Here is a 24660-nt window from a genome sequence, read left to right on the forward strand (position 1 = left end):
AGTTTTGAAGTTCTGTAAAAAAAAAAAAAGCAAGCAGTATATGAGAAGTTTCTTGTGTGGGCCATCATTTGAAATAACTGATATTATTTTTCACTAAGAAGCTGAGTTGCATTCTAATTACTGATAGATTTCAGCTGGTGTCAGGACTTTCCATGGCTTTTTGCATTTCTCTTTTTTTCATGTTTTCAAAAGTTTTGTTTTCTCTGAAATTCTAGTTATTGCAAATAACTTAATTTATGGACATCCATGATTTTATTGTTTTGCCAATGTGGATTGGATGGGTTATTACCAAGATTTAGTGAGAATTTGATTTCATTAACACCTTGAGAAGCATTTAGAATTATAATTTGTGTTCAATGGTACAAGGAGTGATAATGTTTTACATTTTTAACGTTCAGGCTCCATATCTCACCATCCAGTACAACTTAGAAGGTGACAATACCATCTTTTTATAGACTATAATCTTGAAAATATCTTAACTATATTTGCATTGCAACTATTTATTGGAAATGGGTTTTTTGTAGCAGTGAGATGAATGTCGAAAGACTGGGCTCAATAATGTTCAAAACTGTAGTGGATGGGAAGATCCGGTGTCTGAATAGTTTTTTTTTTGTCAGTATATAACTTTCTGTTTGCAATATTTTACAGATTTTAAGGAAGAGTCACTGTAACACATATGTCTTATCCTATACTTGAACATATAAAACATCTTCTTACGTCACGTTTATTTATTGTACAGGGATATCACATTTTTTACTTAATGACTTTGAACAATCAGACATCAGTCACCGAGTTTTGGCTCCTTGGATTCCAAAGAATTAATTATTTCAAGGTTCCGCTTTTCCTCCTGTTTTTGACCATTTACATGACTATTTTATGTGCAAACATTCTAATCATCACCATAATCTGTGTTTCTCAGAACCTCAAGACCCCCATGTACTTCTTCCTGACCCACCTGTCATGGTCAGACATTCTCCTCACCTTGGTCACCATGCCCACCATGTTGTCTGTCCTGCTGAAAAACGGACAAACAATCACCTTTCTAGGATGCATTACCCAACTCTACTTGTTTGGTTCTACAACAATCACAGAGTGTTTTCTTCTCACTGCCATGTCGTATGACCGATACCTGGCCATTTGTTTCCCTCTCCGTTACCATACCATCATGGACTTCAAGCACAGAGTCTTTCTCGTGACCAGCTCTTGGGTTTCTGCATTTCTTCTCACTTTCATAATCGTTTGTCAGATAGGCCAACTTAATTTCTGTGCCAATAACATAATTGACCACTTCATCTGTGATCCAACCCCATTGATGGCCCTTTCCTGTTCAGATACCTCAATGATTGAGTTTCAGGATTTTGTGATGGGTGCCCCGATGACTCTTTGCCCGCTTACCTTCATCATAGTTACTTATGTTTATATATTCACCACTATCATGAAGATCTCCACAACTGTTGAAAGACAAAAAGCCTTCTCCACCTGTAGCTCCCACCTGGCTGTGGTGTGCATGTATTATGGGACACTGATTACTCTTTATGTAGTTCCATTAAAAGGACTTTCCAGTAATTTGACTAAAGTCCAGTCACTCCTCTACACTGTGGTGACCCCTTTGTCCAACCCCATCATATACAGCTTACGGAACAATGAGATAAGGACAGAACTTAAAAAACTGCTTTGATAATACACAGAAAATAACTGAAAGATCTGTTATGAACTCCAAAAGATGATGTCAAAGCAAATTTGCGGGTACAGTTTTAATATTTGGAGACTTTTGCAGCTAATGTATCTCCTTAAAAGGGGAGGGGCTTATGAGTTTGACCAATAATCTACAAGCACGCCTTTATGTATCTGGGGTTAGGGTCTAAAATCTATATATCTCACTGCCATCTTACTGGGTTACAAAGATAACAGAAGGGGAAGCTGTTACGGTCAGTTGTTTGCAGTCCACCAGGTGAGATCTAGGACACTGCACTTCACTGAACACATTGGACGCTTGTGATGTACTTTGCTTTATGTACCTTAGCTGGAAGATGCAACCATCAGCCGTGGGCACTAGTTACATATACAGGATTGCTCTCCAAAAGCAGCGCTGTCGTATCCCTTGATTTTGATTGCTTCTGATGTGCTCAATTTGACTTCATTAGACACAAGGGGGAACATTTACTTACCCAGTCCCTGCATGATCCCCGATCCAGAATGTCCAACGAGGATGAAGTCTGTCGCGATTTACTACGAGTGTGCACCCGATTTCCTTTATGTGTCACTTCCCCGATCAGTTCTGCTGGAGTTCACCTTCTTCTTCCCGGTGTATGTAAGTGCTTGGCTTGCGACACAATTTTAAATGTTAAATCCTGCGTGCAATGCAATCACCAGCGTGATCCCCAAAAACGCCGGAAAACCCGGCGGAAATACATCCGTGGGACCGTAGTGAATAAGTCCCAATGCATATGTACCGGGAAGCTGAAGTCAATGAACCTCTGGACATTTTCTCCAGAACTCAACAACTGCTGGTGTAGGAATTGACTAAATTCCAGGCTGCTTGAAGGCACAATAGTGATCTAGTGGTATCAAAATATCTCAAAGGTTCCATTCAAACTGAGGCCATAATACCAGTGTCCTAAGCAGACATAATGCTCCTAGACCTGAGGAAGGTGTTTTCGGCACCACCGGCAGAGCTATTACTCTATACAGCCTTAATGGTTGTTGAGTCATTATAATATATTATGAAGCGTACATTATAGTTTTAGGCCAAAAAAGCACAAATCCTTGCTTTTTGTTTTAGAGATCTATTATTGCATAGTGTGTAGAAATGGTTAGAATCCTGAAGACACCATAGATGAAATTCCTGAAGGTCATTGAGTGGTTTGGAAGGAGTTTCCAAGAAAACATAAAATTGGTTTAGTCTGAAATTGATGTTCAGAAATAGCTTAAACACTGAGCAGCCTCTTCCTGTTTAAGTCAATTCTTAAACTTCTGGATCATCCTGCTCCAAGTCTGTCAAGGAAAAAGTTGAGTAACAAAGGCTTAAAAGGGTATTCTCGTCTGGGCACTTACATTCAGTTTCATTAATCTGCCATATATAAACATTTCTTCAATTAGATGTTATTAAAAAAAAATGTTCCTGTGTGAAGATAATTTCTCATAAATGTAGTCATGTGGTCCCTTAGAAACGATATGGCTTCCTCGGATACGACCACCTCTGCTGGAGTGAGTGCACAAAGAAACAAAAGGTTCTTGTATATGAAATGTCCGGGAGTTACTGCAGGTCCCACATCCGTCCTGTGGTAATGATTGCTGAATCCTGGTGGTCCGGCAGGACTCTATAGCCCAAGTCCGGCCACCGCTGCCAGTGTGTGAGGTGGTCTTAACCGAGGAAGCTATCTCATTTCTAAGGGACAACATGACCACATTTATGAGAAATTATCTTCACACAGGAACATTTTTTTATTAACATCCAATTGAAGAAATGTTTACATAAGGCAAATGAATTTAATTAAATGTAAATGCCCAGATGGGAATACCCCTTTAACTGCAACCCTGAGTCACACACAACATATGCATTACCTCACGTGACCTATTACTTCACAGTAACACAGAAAAATAGTGGTCAACGGGAGTCAGTTCGGAAAGGGCAGGAGGTCAGGTGGAGCTTTTGACCTTTCACACCTTGACCTCTGGTAAAAAGAGTCATAGAGTTAACAGCAACGGGCTGGAGTTAGATTGCCAGGAAGGGGAGGGGTGATGTCATTTCCACTTCCTCTTGTAAAAATGTCTTCCCATATGCCCTATTATTTTTTTTGTCACACAGCTGTGAGATTAGGCCTTTGATGTCATTTGGATATTTTATGGGGTTTTGCTTAAGATAAGATAAGATAAGATAATCCTTTATTAGTCCCACAGTGGGGAAATTCACAGCGTTACAGCAGCAGAGAGGGTACAGAGAGTGAAGTACAAAGTACAAAATATGACAACAATAATATTAGGGATAAATGAACAAAAAGAAAAGGGGGATAAAAAGACAAAAAAGAGACAGTTTGATGTTTAGTCTGTGGATGGGACCTGCATGGACTGGTTGGTTGGGTTGCTTTTGGTTCTTGTACCTGCAACATATTTGTCCGTTCCTGAGCTGACATGGCTGTCTGCAATTCACAATGTAGGATCTTCGACAGACCTCCAACACGAGAGTGGAGCAGGGTCTACGGTGAGATCCAGCATAAAGGAAGTGGAGAGAGGAAAAGGAAGAAAAACCAAGGAAATCTTCCATTTTCAATCTAAACGGACCTGATGAGATCGGTCTTTGGAACTAATACTTAATGATACATTTACAGAGTAGAGCATGGACACTTTAGGCCCACGCCCAATTGTTCCTTATTTCAAGGCTTGTAGGACAAATTTAAAGCTTAGATTAATAATCTATTTACAATCTATTTCTATTTTATATATATATGAAATAAAGCTAATTGTTACATTTGATTTGGCTTGCATTGCTTTTTGTATAGGATTGTAGTATTTTCTCATTCTCCTACAGAAGATGACACCACCACAACACAATGACCTGAGAAACATTGTAGATTTTGTTTTGGGCAGAATTAGAGCACAAATTTCTTATGAAACCTAATGCAATATAGCAGTGGAGTTATTATTGACATTGTGTATCATTGTATCATAGATTGAGTTTTTACTTTCTTGTGAATGTGTCTCGGACCTGATCACTTATGTTGTGGATGTGAATATTACAGACATGTACAGACTAAGATCTCTTCCTCCTCGTGTAGAAGAATTTCAGGTGAGGGCCTGAGGGCATTTGTTACGGAGCATTTTTCTGGTCGTGTGCTGCCAGCTCTCCGGGACTGACGATCGCACTCACCGCTCCCATTCATTTCCAGGAAGTTTTATGACATTTTAGAATGTAATCTCCCTGATGACCAAATATTTGATGGAGTAAGTCACAAATCCCCGGAAATGTGATACTAATCCTTCTTCTCCACCTCGTCCGGCCCTCTCTGCTTCCACAATATTTCAGGTGAAGAAGAATAGAACAAGATCTGATCACGGCCGCAGGTATGGGCGTCATTTTCTATTACAATAATTTTCTATTACAAACCCTCTTTGAGAGGGTTGGGTAAAGATGTTGGTCCTGGAGGAGTCATATAGACAATTTTGAGGACCCCCTTATTAAATGACATCTACCACCAGGTTCAAGGATTGTAAACCAAGCACTGACATCCTGGTGTGTCCCCTCTGGGAGGATCTGCTCTTTTTCAAGCTTCCTATGGCCTTGTTTTGAGAAGACCTTGCGACTTATGCAAATAAGCCTGAAGGGCTCCATTAACATCTATAGGGCCCAGAGCCCCTCAGGCTCATTTGCATAATTTTAAAAGTCTTTTTTTAAACCAGGGCATAAATAGTTACGAGATCAGATCCTGCAAGAGGGGGCACACACCATCATGTCAGTGCTTGGTTTACAATCCTTCATCCTGGTGGTAGATGCCCTTTAAGGATTGAGTACTTCATGATGGATGGATTACTACGTCTGACTATTTATATGGTAGATTGGGAAACTTTAGGGATGTTTTGCATTCTGTTTCAAGAAGTTTAGCTTGAGCACCTTCGTCAAGGAGTAAGTAACCCAAGGTCATCCACCTCAACTACAAGGTGACCAAAGCAAGGAGGAGAACATGATGGACATTAAAAAAAACCTACAGTACTCGATACTGAATAATCTTTACTCCAGGTTCAGAAGATCATTGGGTTAACACTTTTTTGGGTTAGTAAAAATTGCACAAATGAAAGTTTGGATAACAGGGTCTGTACAAAGCGCGGTTCTCGTACACCCAAGTTTCATATTGCTGCACATGTAACTACAGAACATCACGTCCTGTACTGAAGATGTGATAATGGCCTGATATGGTAGACCTTTTGTATGTTTTAGCATCTTTTTTTGCATCTTTATAGCTTCATGCACAGCATCCATGAGGGAAGCAGATTTTAGCATTTGAATACAGTATATGGTAGTTTCCTGGAGTGCGTTTCCTATAATGGATAAGGAGGTCACATACAATTCTCTGGCGCTGAACCGCTCTTCATCCCCTTCTCTTTGTTGTATAGTAATTTCCATTAACCTTCTGGATATTGTGGCCACGTTTCCTCAATTTCCTGGTTGCCACAGAAAAGCCTCTTGAAGAGATAGATGAGTGAATGACCGCAGGGGAACGCCGCAGAGCTACACTCCCTAGGTTCATGTCTGAAGTTACTGGGACTCGTGGTAGAGCACTGTTGAGGCCAGAACAGTGCGAACAGGTGATGTCGTGGATTGCGGACAATGCTTCTAGCCATTTATCCACCAGTCAGTCTTCCACGCAGTCCACCCATGTTACCCAAGTGAGCATTCCTCCAGCTCCTCAACCTCCTTCCCCCCAGTCTGCCCCCTCCCAGGAAAAGTTGGCATTTGAGCCGGCATACTCTGAGGAACTGTTTTCTGGACCCTTCCCAGAGTCACAAACCACTTGTCCGGTTGCTGCTGAGCTCTATCCCGATGCCCAGGTTTTCCACCTGTTGCAGTCTCTGGGTCATGATGACCTTCTTGAAGTAGTGGAAGAAGTGTCTAAAGAGGTGTCGGACGATGAGGAGACACGGTTGTCAGACAGTGGAGAAGTTGTTGTCAGGCCAGGAAGTCCAAGGGGGGAGCAGACTGAGGGATCGCAGGATGATGAGGTGACAGACCCAAGCTGGGTTGATAGGCCGGGTGAACACAGTGCTTGTGAGAAGGAGGCGAGTCCTATACGAGAACAGGTTGGGGCCAGACGGAGAGGCAGTGCCAGAGCTGGTGCATCAGCACCAAATGTTTCATGTAGTCAAGCTCCCGTGGCGAGGGCTAGATTTTCAGAAGTCTGGAGGTTCTTTAAAGAAACACCGGATGACCAACGATCTGTGGTGTACAACCTGTGCCACACCAAGATCAGCAGTGGTTCCACCACTACCAGCTTAACCACCACCAGTATGCGCAGGCATAAGAATGCTAAACACCCCACTCAATGGAACCAAGGCCGTTCACCTCCGGCCGGGTCCACCACTGCTCCTTCCCCTGTGTCATTTGCTGCCTCTTCTAGTCAGCCCACTGCCCAGGACCCAGACACAAACACCTCCCAGGCGAAAACCAAACCTTTCCCTCCACATCGTCCACCAATGTCTCCATGCACAGCGTCCAGCTGTCCATGCCCCAGACGCTGGAGCGCAAGAGGAAAGACAGTTGCACCCACACACCCAAGCCCACCATATCCACATCTCCAGAATACTTAGCCTGGAGATGCTGCCCTATAGGCTGGTAGAGACCGAGGCCTTTCGCAACCTCATGGCGGCGGCCGCCCCTCGGTATTCGGTCCCCAGCCGCCACTACTTTTCCTGATGTGCCGTCCCAGCCCTGCACCAGCACATGTCAGACAACATCATCCGTGCCCTGACCAACGCCGTTTCTGACAAGGTCCACCTAACCACTGACACGTGGATGAGTGCTGCCGGGCAGGGCCACTATTTATCGCTGACATCACATTGGGTAAACTTGGTGGAGGCTGGGACTGAGTCTGACCCTGGGGCTGCTCATATACTGACAACGCCGAGTATTTCGGAGCCTACCTCAGTCACATGCTCTCAGGCCTACTATGCCTCCTCCTCCGAATTACCATCTGTGGGCATGGCGCCATCAGTCGGTAGCACTAGGCACAGCAGCAGTGTTGTGGCTAAGCAACAGCAGGCGGTGCTCAAACTGCTGAGCCTGGGCGATAAAAGAGCTATTACAGGGCATCCAGCGCAGACCGATCTGTGGCTGGCACCGCTGAACCTAAAGCCAGGCATGGTTGTGTATGACAACGGCCGTAACCTGGTGGCGGCTCTGCAACTCGGCAGACTGACACATGAGCCATGCCTGGCCCATGTGTTAAATCTCATAGTTCAGCGGTTCCTCAAGACATACCCCAATCTGTCTGATTTGCTCACGAATGTGCGCTGCATCTGTGCGCATTTCAAAAAGTCCAGCACAGATGCTGCCACTCTCAGGGCAGCGCAGCGCCGCCTCCAACTGCCTGCTCTCCGACTGTTGGGCAAAGTGCCCACGAGGTGGAATTCAACATTAACCATGTTATCTAGAGTTTACCAGCAGCGCAGAGCGATTGTAGACTGCCAGATGTCAACTTCCACCAGAACTGGTAGTCAGGTCAGTCAGCTTCCTTAAGTCTACAATGAGGAGTGGACGTAAATGTGTGATATCTGTCAGGTGCTGAGTAACTTTGAGGAGTCAACACAGATGGTCAGTGGCGATGCCACCATCATCAGCCTCACCATCCCTCTGCTTGGCCTGTTGAAAAACTCTCTGGTCAGCATGAAGTCGGAAGCTTTGCGCTCGTCACAAAAGACAGGGGAAGAAGATTCCCTTGTTGATAGCCAAAGCACACTCCGGTCTGTTTATCAGGGCGTATCGGAGGAGGTGGAGGAGGATGAGGAAGAAGAGGAGGAGAATGTTGGTGAGACAGAAGAGGGGAGCATTGCTCAGTCCTTCACTGTTCAGTGTGTATGGGCAGAAGAAGAGGAGTTGGAGGAGGAGGAGGAAATGGACAGTCAGGCCAGTGAGGGGAGTGAATTGTTGCGTGTTGGGACTCATATGGCAGATTTCATGCTAGGCTGCCTATCCCGTGACCCTCGCTTTCAAAGAATTTATTCCAGCACCGATTACCGGGTATTCACTCTCCTGGACCCATGGTACAAGAAAAATCTTTCCACTCTTATCCCTGTATAGGAAAGGAGTGTGAGAGTGCATGAATACCAGCAGGCCCTGGTGCACAAGCTGAAACAGTATTTCCCTTCTGACAGTGCTAGCGGCAGAGGGCGTACTTCTGCGGGACAAGTAGCGAGGGAGAGTAGGCGAGCAGGCAGCTTGTCCAGCACTGGCAAGGGTACGCTTTACAAGGCCTTTGCCCGTTTTTATGTCATCCCAGCAAGACACTGTCACCTGTCCCCAGTCTCGGCAGAGTAGGGCTAATCTTTACAGAAAGATGATGAGGGAGTATGTAGCTGAAAACTTTTTGGACTGCCACATACAGGCACTATCCAAAATCAATTGTCTCCATAGCAGCCTCCACACGTCGTCTTTATAGCTGCCTCCACACATTGTCTCTATTGCTACCTCCACACGTCATCTCCATCTCGTCATCTCCAAAAGTCGTCCATATAGCTGCCTCCATACATCATCCCCTTATCAAACGAGCTGTCTTAGGCAGAATTTTGGGTTGTTTTAACGGCTTCCACATTAAACTTGTTAACTTTGTCACCACCCTGCTGTGTTTTCCACAAAATATACCGCCAAACTTTTATCATTGACCGATATTATTTCATCGCTTCTTGCGCATCTTTTTACATTCCTCTCCCCGCCATAACCAGGCCAATTACTTATAAGAACAGTAATACACTTGATGTTATACAAAAGATTCTTAGAAGTGCTGTTTGTAGCCCCCGCCTGCTTTGAAAATTATAATTTTTTCAAAGTAAACGCTTCTGGCCCCCAGGCCCATTTTGGGTAGGGAGGAGCTGAGATGCAGGGGCTTGGACAGACGAAAGCTCGCCTGGCAGCGGACCGCCAGCTCCATCCCAAGATCCAACTAACATAGTTTTAACTGCAGCACCTTTAATCTACTACTACTTTACTGCCTCCATACATCGATCCCTTATCAAACGAGCTGTGTCAGGCAGAATTTTCCATAGCTGCCTCCACACGTCGTCTCCATAGCAGCCTCCACACGTCGTCTCCATAGCTGCCTCCAAAAGTCGTCTCCATAGCTGGCTCCACATGTCATCCCATTAGCAAACGAGCTGTGTCAGGCTCATTTTTCAGGTATTTCACCAGATACGTTATGGAACTTGGTCACTATGTCGCCACCATGCGGTGTTATTAACTAAATATACTGTCAACCTTTTGTTGACATACGAAATCATTTCAGCGCTTCTTGCTCACCTCCTTTGGTTCCTATCTGCTGTCATAACCAGGCGAAATACTGAAATGTACAGTGCTACACGTTATCCTCGCCAAAAGGAATTTTTTAAATTGGTTTGAAGCCTGAGTCCATTTGGGATAATTATTGGATGTTTTAGATGCTATCTCCCTCACTCGGTCACTCTGTTATCGCCATGCTGTTGCCCATAATTTTGGCATAATGGTACGATTAAGCAGCCTCAGAGGCATCCATGCATGCTGCCTCTGCTGTTTCCTGTCCATTTCCGTGGTGTTTCCATCATTTTCTGAGGTTCCCAGGTGTTTGGCCAAGCTTCCCTGTGCAGACCCTTAGTCCCCTTGAAAAATGCTTGAGTCTCCCATTGACTTCAATGGGGTTCGTTATTCGAAACGAGCACTCAAGCATCGGAAAAAGCATTTAAGTGCTCGCTCATCTCTAGTTACAAACCAATGTTGGTGAAATTGTGCAGTAAACTGATATATAACCGCCACCTAATCCTCCAAAGGACAGATTATTCCTGGAAAATCTATCTTACTTCTGTAATTTTTGTTAAAAGTGAAGCAGAAAAGATGCAGACAGGGGCGTAACTACAGAGGGGCAGCCAGAGCAGCGGCTATGGGGCCCAGAGTGTCAGGGGGCTCAGCCGTTGGAAACTAAAGAAGGAGGATGGAGAATATTATGGGGCAGATTTACTTACCCGGTCCATTCGCGATCCAGCGGCGCGTTCCCTGCGGTGGATTCGGGTCCGGCCGGGATTCACTAAGGTAGTTCCTCCGACGTCCACCGCGGGTGGCGCTGCTGCGCTGAAGTTCCCCGCGGCCCGCCAAAATGCACTCAAGTTCACCGGCCTATTCCTAGTGAAGGTAAGTGCAAGTCTTGCAACACTTTTTTTTTAAAAAAATGCAGCGGTTTTTCCGAATCCGTCGGGTTTTCGTTCAACCACGCCTCCCGATTTCCGTTGCGTGCATGTCAGCGCCGATGCGTCACACACCGATCGCGTGCGCCAAAATCCCGGGGCAATTCAGGGGAAATCGGCGCAAATCAGAAATATTCGGGTAACACGTCGGGAAAACGCAAATCGGGCCCTTAGTAAATGACCCCCAATATCTATATTATAATGCACATTATACAGCATTATAGGTTTTTACCAGTAACAGTTACCGGTAGCATCTTCTAGACAGTACAGAGCTCAGCCAGGAGCTCAGATAAGAAATGTAAGGGGGAGGGGCAGCACAATGGTAGGACTAGGACCTCATCTCTACTTCCCCTATGTGGTCATCAGCTCCTGCATGAGGTCAGATCTGAAGCCTCTGATGCCCACCTTGGATAAGAAGTGTATGTATATGCATATGTGATATATGCTATTTAAGTGTGTGTGTATATATGTGATGAGTATATGCTGTATATGTGTGTATATATGCTGTATGTCTGTACTGTATGTATGTGTGTATATATATATATATATGTGATGAGTATATGCTGTATGTATGTGTGAATATGCTGTATGTCTGTACTGTATGTATGTTTGAATATGCTGTAGTTGTGTGTCTATGTGGTGTATATGTTGTGTATATGCTGTATGTGTATGCTGTATGTGTGTATATGTTGTGTATGTGTATGCTATATGTGTGTCTATGTGGTGTATATGTTGTGTATAAGCTGTATGTGTGTATATGTTGTGTATATGCTGTATGTGTGTATATGTTGTGTATGTGTATGCTATATGTGTGTCTACATGGAGTAAGGTGTGTATCAGGGGCAGATTAAGACTGACTGGGCCCTGGGTTGTATGAATATTGTAATTCAGAAAATACAAATCTGGAATCATTTCCTACATCTGGTACTAGAATCGGCTTCTAGAGGAATGGAGGATGTGTCACTTCTGATGCATCCAATCTGTGGTTTTAGGGCCTCCAAATGTTCTGAAATGACTCTTGTGTATTTAGAGCAGGACCAGATGTACGAGAATTTCATAGGTGAAGGTCCTTCTCAATATAAAATCTGGTGGGTGGTTTGTGTGGCCCCATAGAAGACTGTGGGATACCACCCAAACTGCCTATATTATACTCCACCAGTGGTGTGTATATACTGTATTAGTATGTGCTTGTGTATATTCTGTTTGTGTGTATACATTATATGATGTGGGTGAAAATGTGTAACAATATAATGTGTTATTAACATATTAGGGTACATTTACACAAACGTATCGGGGACGTATTTCCGAACGCAATACGTCCCCCATAGACATCTATGGCGCCTGGGCTTGGTACTGTTAGCACAACGAGTAGTCACTGTTCCGAGCCACGGCCGCCAAAAAGACAAAGCCTGCCCGATCTTCAGCCGCGTGGCTCTATTGTCTATGGAGAGAACGGGCCCGAGGGCTATGCCTTGGCAATCATGCACTAGTGTGAATGCAGCCTTAGTGTGTATTTGATATGTATATCCTATATGTCCGTATAAGGTGGGTATATACTGTATAGGTGTATAAATATATAAATGAGAGCATTAATGTGTGCTCACCAGTGTGCATGTGTGTAACAATGTATAAATTTGTGTTGAACTGTGAGGCCGCATTCACATGTTGTGTTTTGAAGCACATTACAACAGCTGAGGAGAGGTGATTTGGCAAATTACATTACTGTTAACATTTGTGTTTACAAAACATTTTGTTAACAATATGTTAACACACTCATTTTGTTTTCATTTCTTAACCCTATGTTGATTCATTTGTATCAGAACGCACTACTTACGCTCCTGGATACAGATTTGATTTTGTGACGGATTTGCACTGAATCTGTGAAACAACGAATAGATACAACAATCTCTGATTGTGAAGATCTGCTACAGGCAGTAGCAATAGGGGATTTCTAGATGAAACATTCCTCCCCTTTCAGGCTGCAGTCACACTATACTACATGGGGGGACGCTATATGCATTTTATGCTACACGGATGTACACTGTATACATTTTATACTACATGGCGGTATGCTGTATGCATTTTATACTACATGGTGGTACACTGTATGCATTTTATACTACATGGCGGTACACTGTATGCATTTTATACTACATGGTGGTATGCTGTATGCATTTTATACTACATGGTGGCTGTACGCTGTATGCATGTTATACTACATGGCGGCACGCTGTATGCATTTTATACTACATGGTGGCGGCACGCTGTATGCATGTCATACTACATGGCGGCACGCTGTATGCATGTTATACTACATGGCGGTATGCTGTATGCATTGTGCATTGCTTTATTTTCACATCAAAACAATATGATGGATCTGGTCCCGACACTCTCCTGGTCATGTGAAGGTAGTCTGACTCCAGAGCTCCTCTCATCTCCTGGCCATGTGCAGGTAGCTCCAGAGCTCCTTTCATCTCCTGGCCATGTGCAGGTAGCTCCAGAGCTCCTCCCATCTCCTGATCATGTGCAGGTAGCTCCAGAGCTCCTCCCATCTCCTCTTCATGTGCAGGTAGCTCCAGAACTTCTCCCATCTCCTGGTTATGTGCAGGTAGCTCTAGAGCTCCTGTTAACTCCTGGTTATTTGCAGGTAGCTCCAGAGCTCCTCTCATCTCCTGGTCATGTGCTGGTAGCTCTAGAGCTCCTCTCATCTCCTGGTCATGTGTTGGTAGCTCTAGAGCTCCTATTATCTCCTGGTTATGTACAGGTAGCTCCAGAGCTACTCTCATCTGCTGGTCGTTCTAGAGCTCCTCTCATCTCCTGGTCATGTGCAGGTAGTCTGACTCTAGAGCTCCTCTTATCTCCTGGTTATGTGCAGGTAGTCTGATTCCAGAGCTCTTCTCATCTCCTGGTCATGTGCTGATAGCTCCAGAGCTCCTCCCATCTCCTGGTCATGTGCAGGTAGCTCCAGAGCTCCTCTTATCTCCTGGTTTTGTGCAGGTAGTCTGACTCCAGAGCTCCTCCCATCTCCTGGTCAAGTGCAGGTAGTTCTAGAGCTCCTCTTATCTCCTGGTTATGTGCAGGTGGCTCCAGAGCTCCTCCCATCTCCTCCAGGTATCTTAATGATCCACCTGTTCCTTCCTCTCACTTCAGTTCTGATCACACAGGAGGAGGCTGCAGTAAGGATTGTGAATGGTGTTGTTTGGGGTCATATCTGCAGGTTTTTTGTTGTGTTTGTTTAGTCTGGTTTGGAGGTAGCGCCTGCTTGTGATATCTCTATTAGGCAAGTGTTTAATAATGGTGGGGTCTGTCATTTGTTACCAAGCAAAAAAGCGAGAAAGTAAATGGACCTCAAGTTGTGGCCCCATGTTGCATTTTTGATGTATCTACAAACGCATTGAAATTGTCTGGGTGTGGAACTCGCCCAGTTTGCAGATCAGTTTTCTTTGAGAAGCATGAAAGCAGCGGCTCATTTATCAAACTTTTTTCCACTTTATTTTCTGTCCTTTTTGCGCCTTTTTAGCATTTGTGGCCATTTCACAAAGTTATGTCAGGCAGTTTTTTTTTTTTTTTTTTTTCAGTGGAGCGCCTGCTTTGTCATAAAAAGTTGCAAATTAGAATGCAGTGTCTGTGAAAATACACATATTTTTTTATTTTTTTTGTGGAAACACCTACGTCTGCTCTGGCCTGGAGGTAAGGGGTTGGTTAAACATTTGAGACTTTTGTGCAACTTTTCAGACAATAGTCTCAAAAAGCCAACTCGCTCGCGATGCATTCACACGGGGTATAAAACACATTTGTTTTCAAATGCAATGTAACAGCTGAAAAGAGATTTGCCTAATTAAATTGATGCTGACATTTTGCGTTTTGAAAACGCAACTCTTAATGCGTGTGTTAACACTGTGTAATGTAAACAGATGTTAACATCATCAAATGTTTCCCCGATGTCTTGTCTTCACGACCCTCTACACGCCACGGCATTGAGGTTGTGTAAAGGGAAAAATAATTGCAAGTGCTGGCTATAAGCTAACATTTGCGATTATTTTACTGACGTGGCACGGAAGCCCTGATCATTCTCTCCCACGTGTGGCTTCTTTATAGGCCATAAGCAATGGAAAGTTCTATTCATATTCTCTATGTAGAGGTTCCACTCTGTTTTGGCTTGGGCTGAAGCACATGATCACAGTACAGTTCTACTGCTTCATGTGGAGGAAGGGACTCCTTGCGTTAATTTTTTAATATGGTGCCCCTGGTTTGGTCATAGTCTCTGTGGTCAGTCAGTGATATTTGGCCAACTCACATTCATGGATATGTTTCTAGCCTTAAAGGGGTCTGGAGGTTGAAAAACATGGCTGCTTACTTCCAAAAAACAGCACCATGGGTGGGATGTGGTATTGCAACAAAGTTCCATATATTTGTATACAGCCGAGCTGCAATACCAGCACAAACCATTGTCAGGCGTGGCGCTATTTTAGAATAAAGCAGACATGTTTTTCAATTGAGAACAATCCCTTTAAACTTTCTTAGTATGTGTTGCAGAGTGATGACAGGAGCACTTGTTCCTGTGCGTTTCAGGTAGTTTAGCTGTGACTTTCCAGAGAAATGTATGTGATCTAGACACAGTCTGGATTGTCTTCTCACTTTTATCTCCTAAACGTCTGCCAAGGTCAGAATCCTATTTGGGGACATTTATCAGGGGCAAGTTTTGTTGTACAAGCTCTGAAATAATTACATTTACTAGCTAACTCCCCAGTGGCTATTTCCCTTCGTGCCACTTCAAGGCCAAGTGGTCGTTGAGAGGGGCAAGGTTGGAGGCAGAGTTGGCCGGTGCTGGGTCTTCCTGCAAACTTTCATAACTCAATGGGCCACTTTTATCATGGCATTCATCACTGCTCTGTACTGGGAAATTCTCACCCTCTATACCATTTGGAGGGATGGAGATGTTCTTGCCTGACTGCCTATAGCCTATAAGATCCTGGTTGCTCATGGACAATCGGAGATCACATGACCCTCCATCTGTGGCCCTTTTATGGTCCGGAATCTCTGGCTTATGAGATTGCAGAAGGACACTTGACATATCAAGAAAGTGGAGCAGAACTGTTACTAGATGTATATTGGTAAATTACTTAATATCCTGCCGCCCCCCCCCCCACACACACACACACACACACACACACACTTACATTACAAAAAGCAAGAGTTAAGGTGGCCGACCCCTTTATCACTGGTGCCCAACACATTTTCCGGTGTAGGTTTTGAGCCAAAGTCAGGAATGGATTAAAAAGGGTGAAATAAAATAATAGGCCGCGGTCACACGTACCGCTAAGCGTCCGTCATAACGCGATTCTAGCGCACAGGGGGAGGTCCTCGGCCCAAACGCACATGCGTTTGCAGGGAAACGCATGCGATTGTTAAGCCCATCGCATGCGTTTCTCTGGAAACGCATGTGCGTTCGGGCCGAGGACCTCCCCCTGTGCGATAGCGTCGCGTTATGAACGGACGTCTTGCGGTACGTGTGACCGCGGCCTTAGACACGTGTCTGGACTAGTCTCCCCCACCTTCTTCGGACAATGTTCTACTATGGTCAGATGTAGGTGTTATCCATACAGTTTTTGGAGAATGGGGGGTAAACTCCTACAAAATTAAAGTCTGGCAAATTTTTCCACATTGTTGTCATTAACGTTTTCATTTTTAATAAATAAAATGGACGGACTTACTCCTCCCGTCACTGGCTGTAGCTCAAAAAATTGCAAACTTTGTGTTTGTTGTCCGTCAAAAATGATCTGTTCTTGAAGACCCCGATATCTGGTTACTGACCTGATGAACCTTCCATCCAGCTCGGTAACATCATTTGTATGATGTATATTAAATGTTTGCCTTATTTTACAGGGTGAAACGTACTTATCGCTAACAACCGGTCATGACGTCCAGTAAGTTGTCTCCTCAATGACTTTGAATGTTGTTTCAGCCCATAATAGTAAATGCATAAACTATTCACCTAGTTCCCACTGGATTGGTATGGGCTTATATGGGAACCCAGGTTGATAAGTAACTTGGTATCATGGATGGGATAACTTATTCTGGATCCTACTTTATCAGCTTGTGTCAATACCACCCCAAATGAATGTGCCCATGCGTGACCTACCTCTCCATTCATCTGAAAGAATAGAACCCCCTCTCTGGTGGATACAGTGCAGCATTGAATCTTGGGCCAATCCCTTTTACAAAAGGTCCCCTTCAGATTCAAGGGTTGGATGCCATTGCATTGTGCTTCTAATGATTACCCTGAGCTGAAGACTAGAGATGAAGAGATAAAATACTGTATTTAAATTTTATTTCTGAGAAAAATGTGGGAATTTTCGGGACCGTGTTGAAAACTACAAACTTTGTGTTTTTGATTTTATAGATCACAAATCTATTCCTATCCAAACCCAACCTCAGAATCATTCTAATGCCTACCCGGACGTGGAAATGCCGACCACAGGCAGACTACCCTGTGAGTTGGATTGTCTGAATAAGGTAGGAAACTCGTTTGCCGATGTTTGTTTGAGAAATTCATAGAAAGATCAATTTTTACTGCAGAACCTCAACCCTTCTCTTTTATTACAGGTAGACGAGATTATATTTAAAGACAAAGGTAATATAATAGTCGAGCGCTGTGGAAGTTATAATTTTTAACTAGAGATGAGCGTTTCATCCGAGATTCCATTCCTAGAGGCATTGTCACATTGATCAACAGATTAAGTTGGGGACTGAATCTATTCATGTCGAGCCAATGTTGCTCCGATTGATTAAAAATGATATATAACCAACTAGCTCTAGTCCTCAAAAATACAATTTTTTTTTTTTCAATCTTATTTCTTTAATTTGATTTTTTTTTTTTTAATTTTCCTTTTCCATCCTCCTCTCTAATCTCTGGGATGATTAACAGTATTAGCTAGCCGTTGTTTTGAAAGATTTGTTGAAGCAAATCAGAAAAGATTACAATTTGATTTGGAGGATGAAAAGATTTGAAATAGATCTACAGGCCAACAAATAGATCATCATCTCTAGCATTAACCATAGTCTTATCCAGAAAGAGTGGATATTATTTCTAATAGTTTTGTTATTTTATATCTATCTTTACAATTTCAGCTCTTGTAGATGTATTCTCTTAGACATCATAGTGGTCAGTCTTGAAGGGATCTTACAGCTTCGACCTCCGCCCAGGGCTGCACCAACCATGATGAAATTTTTGCCTGGGGCGGAAGTTTGCAGCATTGCCCAGGGGGCGGCACATCAACTTGGTTTCCTGAAGTGTTAGAAACTGTACTCTGCACCCATAAGCCCTCAGCATCAGTTTTTTATGTTACATTTAGAGATATTGGGAAATGTCCATCTCCGGAGGTCCAATAAACAAAGCATAGAACATTCTTAATCTACCATTACATTAATTTGGGGAACTGGGCCATTTTTCTTGCAATCAGTAGAGGTCTCCATGCACTCTCTTCCCAGGACTAGGCTAGTATCCCAGCAATACTATAGAGAATCTCTGCCTGAACAGATGTATTTATTCAAGCAAAAGGACTTTGGGGAGGATCCAAGCAATCGGACCCTCACATATCAGAATGTTATACCCTATGCTGTTAAGTTGTTAATGTGATTGACTTCAAAGTTTACGAGAACTGAGCCTTTTTTCTGATACAAGATGTAGGATCAGGTTTCGTTATTTACTTCTTAGTTAAGGAATTTCAGGAATGTACCTGCCCTTCTCCTGCATCTCCCTATAGGAATGTGTTACTACAATAAGCACATTTTAAGGTTTTTAAAATAGTTTTTGTATTTGTTTAAATGTAATAATTCAGTTCACTTATTTTACTCTCTGACCAGTGGAGTTGTAAAATGAAATTCTGTAATGTAAAATGTCAGGGCTACATTATCCGGGTGGATTTGTTGCTTCTGTCATACATAGAGTAAATGTGGCTTGTAGTACATGTGTTCTCACAATTATCCATCTTTAGTCTTTCAGACCCGTAATGGGAAATCCCTCTTCTCAGTACATCGCGAAGCAGAGTGCTATGGTTCCAAGCTGGACCTATACCTTCAAGATGGCTTCAAGAAGAATGTTGTTTGTCTTCATTTAAATACAGATCATAGTGATGACCCTCATGTAAGTATTTGTATCAAAGTCATCCAGTTACGGCTATTTCTCCATAAGTCTTTCAAGCGAGTTTATCCTAGGGTTTCACTCATTTTCATTACAAAACTGTCTGGGAAACTTCTGACCTCATGGATAGAGATGAATGCACTAAAATTTTAGGTTTGAAATCCTCTGTTTGACAGCTCTGCCTAACCCGAACGTGCTACTTGATGGGCTGCACATCACTCAATTGTGGGAAAATATGCAAAGTTTTCTAGAATGGGATAGGGAAAACCACGCCTCTTTTGGCTACTGTGTAAGGCAGCTCCCTTGATGTGAAGCGTGACCTTTTAGGAAGGCTTATGACATGATGCAGGATTATAACCAAACCAGTATATCTTCTCCAGAAGGAACAGACTCCCAACCGTAGACTGCACTGTTTCGACTTGGTTGGGTCTCTTCGGTACAGCGCAGGGAACTGGTTTGACTGAAAGGCTTTTGTCTAGGGTCAGGAAGTACTGAAGAGACCCAACCAGGTCCAAATGGTGCTGTCTACAGATGGGAGTCTGTTCCTTCTGAAACAGATATACTGATTTAGTTTTAAACCCGCATCATGTAATAAGGCTTCCTGAAGGTCATGCTTGATGTCAAGGGAGCTGCCTTACATGGTAGCTAAAAGAGAGAGTTTTCCTTATTTCATCCAGGAAAACTTTAAATATTTTACCAGAAACCCAGAGTAGAGCGTCAATGGCTATGAGTCTCTACACGCCTATATGGTGTCTTTAGTTGGCAGTCTCCATAAGGAGATCTTTTATTTTTCTTAATCAGTCAATTGGGCAGCTTTACGGTCTAGCATAAACTAAGGATTGCTTTGATTGGCCATGTAGACTCCTACTGGACACACCTGGTCAATCACAGCCATTCCTAGCTGCTAGGGATGTAAAGCTGTCTGCTCCTCTGTCGTCCATCAAGCAACTTGTCTGCATGGAGGATGCCGAACCTTAAAACTTGAGCATTCCCACACTTGTCAAGACACTATGGTACACAACAAGAAACACAACAAGAAAATTGATTGATAATTCTTCTGTGTTTTTATCCTGTTTAAAGCCATCACAATTCATGTCCTCTTATATATGGTGGATTTTTAAATTCGATAGTATAAATTGAAACAAAGTTGCATAACTTGGAGGGGATTTGTCATGTGCCAGATATATCTTGTGTATCCGGATATATCTGGCAGCGGGGCATGCAACTGCAGTTTTTTGCCAAGTCCTCCTGGTGCAAGTTATGGATAGTTCTTGCCTTTTGCTGTCCCACTCCATGCCCAGGGGTGTCACCCTTCATGTTGTAAGGGGTGATAACTTGAGTATAAGCTCTGATGGATCCCCCGTGTATCTTATGAAGTCCTGTTGCAGAACTTTTGTGAATGAATAAGCTCAGGATTTATTGTTTATGGAAAGTCCGATCAAGAATAGAGAAGTAGGATGCTGAAACCTCTGGGAATTGTGAGGAACATGCGTGTCCACATCATAAGAGGCCTAACGAAGTTCAAGAGCAAAGACATTTTGTCAACTGTGGCCACCTTACCAGATATCTCCTACTTTTCTCTCAGCTGCAGATTTTTGCCCTTCCGATGCAGCCTGTGGGCAGTGTAACAATTGATTCGATATCTGGAAACCTGAGTATTTGCATTCAGATGGCAGAAGACACGCCTACATTTATTGCATGTCTCCCAATGTTCTTACAAACACAAAAGAGCACTTCCATAGAGGTGAGTGAAGATCCCAAATAAATAAGTTGGGTCATGGTTAGAAGGGGAGGAGTAATTATACATCCCCTGTATATACTTTCCATCTCTACTGTGGTAGACTCTCCATAGAGCAAATGTTGTATCTTTTACTACAACTGAAATTGTCTACATAGTAGTGGTGTTGAGCAGACCCATAGAAATCTATATTTTAAAATCTGCTCAATATTGAGTACAAAGCCTGGACTCAAACCCCAACCAGTAACACCCAAATGTCCTAATGACGTCATTGGGGAGCAACAATCGTCCCCAAGTACAGCTGGCATGCCCTGCATGTCCTTGGCGGCATTTAAAGAGTTAATGACTGGGATCAGTGCCAGAACCAAAAATGGGTGATAACGGGTGGGTAGTTGAGCCGAATGTGGACCCCCAACTAATGAAGTTCAGGGTTGGGCCTGGGAAAGGTGAACCAGCAAACTGGTATGATCCCAAACTGTGAAGTTCAGATCTTCTTAACATTATTCTTAAACTATTTTCCAAATATTTTTTTTGTTCTCATCCCCAAGATATTTTGCATAGGGGGATCTCAGCAAGTAGCCAAAATAATGTGCGAGAAAGACTCATCGTCTTCCCAAGTTGTCTTCCAGTTTTTTACAGACATAGAATCTGGGGCAAAAACTGTAATCCTTGGGGCTTTCCTCTACTTGGTGAGTTCTGTAATATATTATATTATAGTAGACTGTATATAATGGTATTATAGTATACAGTATATAATAGTATAGCTAAAGGCATAGAATTTTGTTCATAAGCCGCCGGTCTCTATCAGTTTACTACTTATCACTGTAAGACTGACCTCCATATTACACACCAGTAGAGAATTACTAGTGTCTCTTACGAGTATTGCAGGAAGTAATGCGGATCCCATAGAGGGAAACCACAGATGATGCTAATTAAAGGCTTCAATTTGCATCTTTCAGAGATTCGCGAAACAATTCCTTCTTTGAAAGTTGCCAGATTTGTAACTATTTTACTTCACTTCAGATAAATCATTAGAAATGGCGTTTAGCTACTATTGGCATTCATCCCAGAAATCACGGAGGGGTGGGGGATCGGAAATTACAACAAATTTGGAAAAAACGAGTTAAAAGAGATGGAAATGTTTTATGGAAAATATGATTGAGTGGACTAGATTGGGTGTTATACCAATTTCCTGAACAATTAGAATAACATTGGTTTGAACAGATTTGATTCGGACCCAAACCGAATCTTTTCAAAAATGTTCCTGTGCGAGTGCCATGTTCTCTTCAATGAACATATCGATTTCGGGAGAATCGTCTAAATATATGGGGCACATGTCCCTTTGTTTTGGCTTGGCTTTGGCTTCGTGACCTTTTGTGACCCAAGATGGCCGCCTTCACAGTTTGTCTACTTTTCTGCAGAGTTATCACTTGACACCAGATGTTAGTTGCAACTGTAAAAATATCTTAACATTGTCCCCAAAAATTTTGCGACTTTTTGTGACTTTCATTAAAAAAAAAGTCGCAAAATTGCTAAACACCTTAACTCTGACATATTAAAAACGCAAAACTCCTAAGACACAGTATAAAATGAAGAAGAAAAAGCAGGACCACCAAGCCAAAACAAAGGTACATGGGACCTGTGTTTAGTAAAACGGCATTAAAGGTTAAAAAAAACTTTTTAAAGTGTCTTTCGAGAATTAGAACAACGTGGCACCTTGGCTGTATTGCAACTAAACTCTTATAAAAACATGGAATAGCAATACCACCCACAAACAGTGGTCAGTCACATGGGACATTTTTGGGGGGAATCGCATTGCTTTCACAAGGTGAACATCCCCCTTACAGATTTTTATTTTTTTAATTTTCAGAACTTTCATCTCAACGAGATCCGAAAAATGGAAGATTCTCCATCCAATTTCCAAGATTTATGGATTATTGATTGTGTGAGCTGGGATAAGATTCCTGACTCAAGCAGTGGTGAAGACGGCACGGAGAAAGGCTGCTGCAGGAGGTGTCTGGGTGACTGCAGCAGTTGCTTCTGCGGCTTCTGGGGCTGCTTGCTGAGCTGCGCCGAATGCTGTAATTGCTGTTTATGTTATTTAGTCCTTCTGCCGTGTTATACGTAGCTCTGATATTTTTTTTTTTTTTTTTTTTTTAACAAAAATGTCTAAAATTACAGAACGTTTACCTTTTTGGCATCATTGATGTCCAAACGCTTATTTAACTGGAGCAGAGAAGAAAACGTTGACAACCTCCTTTGTTTCAATGGTTAAATATCCTGAGGAGACATTTGACTTTTGTTTTTAATTTTCTAAATTTTAATTTGATTTTTTTTTTGTGTGTGTATTAAATTCAAGTGTTTAGTTCTTTTTTGAAACATGCAACCAACCAGATATTCTCTCATCTGATACAATTTTCAATAGGTAACTCATTCTTTGTTATTCTTTTCACTGCCCTCTTGATCATGACCTTCTCAAAATCTTACACACGATTTATTACTTACATTTTTTTCTCCTATTCCAAACCTTTTAGGTCTCCCCCTGCCTTCCACTTGATCTGCATTTGCCTTAGACTTTGACCCTTTGACTGACGTCCATCAATATTTTCCTTGTGAATTTTCAGACATTTTAATTGTCTTATTTAGACCATGGGTCTGGATGTGAATCCTAAAAATTCAAACAGCAACTTTATACTTGATGAAGGAAATACTATTTGTGAATCCCAAATCCTGCTGAGTTTGCTACAATTGTATAGACTTGTATGTGACAGTGCTGTAGTTCCCAGCATAGTCGGTGGGTGGGACACCATTGTCTATGCTTTTTTTTTTAATGCCTATTTTGTAATAAATATTGGGGGACATGTCACTCCTATTGCGTTCTTTCTCATATTTTTTTTTTTTTTTTTTTTCGTGAGACTTTTTAGGTGCGGCGCCGAGCAGCTTACCAGCGTTCATTTCCTCAATGATGTAAGGCCGTGGGCAGATTTATCTCTGTAGCTCAGATGTTTGTTCAACTTGTGAGACTTTTGGGCTCTGAAATTGTCCCACTATCACACCTAATAAGTCCCAAAACAGAGCATAGACCCAGACTTATTTTTCCAGCTATTATTTGTGACTAAAAAGTTGCACAACAAAACAAAAAATGACAAAAGTGAGACTAAACAGGCAACACATCACAGGTATAACAAAGGGAAAAAACGTAAGATACGTTGCACGGATTAAGCAGGCCAACTTCAGGTAACCTGAAAAAGTGGCAGCCAAAATATTAATACATGTGCCCCATTGAAGAGAAAGGGTCATGGTCAAAGAGCCAGGTTGACTTAAATGTTTACGAAGAGGCAATTGTCCCTGTAAAATACATTCCATAATCTGAGGGTTATCTCACGGGAAATATATGAGATGGTAAAGTGAAAGTTTTCTACCCTAAATGTATTTCAGTTTTTTTCAATAAATTAGAAACATATATTGTCATATGCAGAGAACAAATCCAGCCACCCTTCCTCTCTCTTTATGTTAGCCTGGTCCACCTCCCCAATCTTCAGGAAGCCTTCATCCTCTGCATTGGGACCGGGACCAGGCTAACAGGAGGAGAGAGTGGTCATGCATAAATAATCACACAGCGGAGCCCAGAGGAGATCCGGTTATGCAGCCAGAGCGCCTCCAGCTCCTTTCCACATTCTTATAAAGTGTTTTTAAAGGTCATCCACCACCAGGATAAAGGACTGTATGCAAATGAGCCTGAGGAGCTCAAGGCTCCATTAACACCTATGGAGCCTGGAGCCCCTCAGGCTCATTGGCATACAGTTCTTCATCCTGGTGGTAGATGTCCATTAAGCATTATCCAAACACTGGGGGTATTATCAGG

At 42.7% G+C, this 24660-nt stretch overlaps 2 protein-coding genes across 6 annotated transcripts in view; both read left to right on the forward strand.

Annotated features, from left to right (window-relative positions):
* LOC140128619 (olfactory receptor 1J4-like) overlaps positions 1–1678 on the forward strand; it is a 42482-nt gene extending 40804 nt beyond the window's left edge. Inside the window, exon 3 of the mRNA XM_072150318.1 lies at positions 920–1678. Coding sequence (XP_072006419.1) covers positions 920–1678 — 759 coding nt within the window. The remainder of the gene's footprint in view (positions 1–919) is intronic.
* Positions 1679–5038: 3360 nt separating this feature from the next.
* LOC140128359 (uncharacterized) lies at positions 5039–23661 on the forward strand. 5 transcript variants are annotated; one of them, XM_072150005.1, is made up of 9 exons: positions 5039–5061; positions 16801–16841; positions 17318–17430; positions 17521–17548; positions 18912–19060; positions 20643–20801; positions 21344–21484; positions 22666–22876; positions 23330–23661. In XM_072150005.1, exons 2-9 carry the CDS (start codon positions 16832–16834, stop codon positions 23350–23352), a joined length of 834 nt encoding a protein of 277 aa, XP_072006106.1. In that variant the 5' UTR covers positions 5039–5061; positions 16801–16831; the 3' UTR covers positions 23353–23661. The 5 variants fall into 5 exon arrangements, with proteins under 5 accessions (XP_072006106.1, XP_072006104.1, XP_072006102.1 ...); XM_072150003.1 differs by lacking the exon at positions 5039–5061 and adding an exon at positions 14003–14025; XM_072150001.1 differs by lacking the exon at positions 5039–5061 and adding an exon at positions 14023–14090.
* The last annotated feature ends 999 nt before the right edge of the window (positions 23662–24660 follow it).

This window comes from Engystomops pustulosus, chromosome 4, assembly GCF_040894005.1.
Source record: "Engystomops pustulosus chromosome 4, aEngPut4.maternal, whole genome shotgun sequence".
NCBI classification, from domain to species: Eukaryota; Metazoa; Chordata; class Amphibia; order Anura; family Leptodactylidae; genus Engystomops; species Engystomops pustulosus.

Excerpts from the sequence above, each read along its gene's own strand:
- LOC140128359 (XM_072150005.1), top strand. Across the intron at positions 21,485-22,665 it reads TTGGGGCTTTCCTCTACTTG|AACTTTCATCTCAACGAGAT; the intron begins GTGAGTTCTGTA and ends TTTAATTTTCAG. Across the intron at positions 22,877-23,329 it reads GCTGAGCTGCGCCGAATGCT|GTCTCCCCCTGCCTTCCACT; the intron begins GTAATTGCTGTT and ends CAAACCTTTTAG.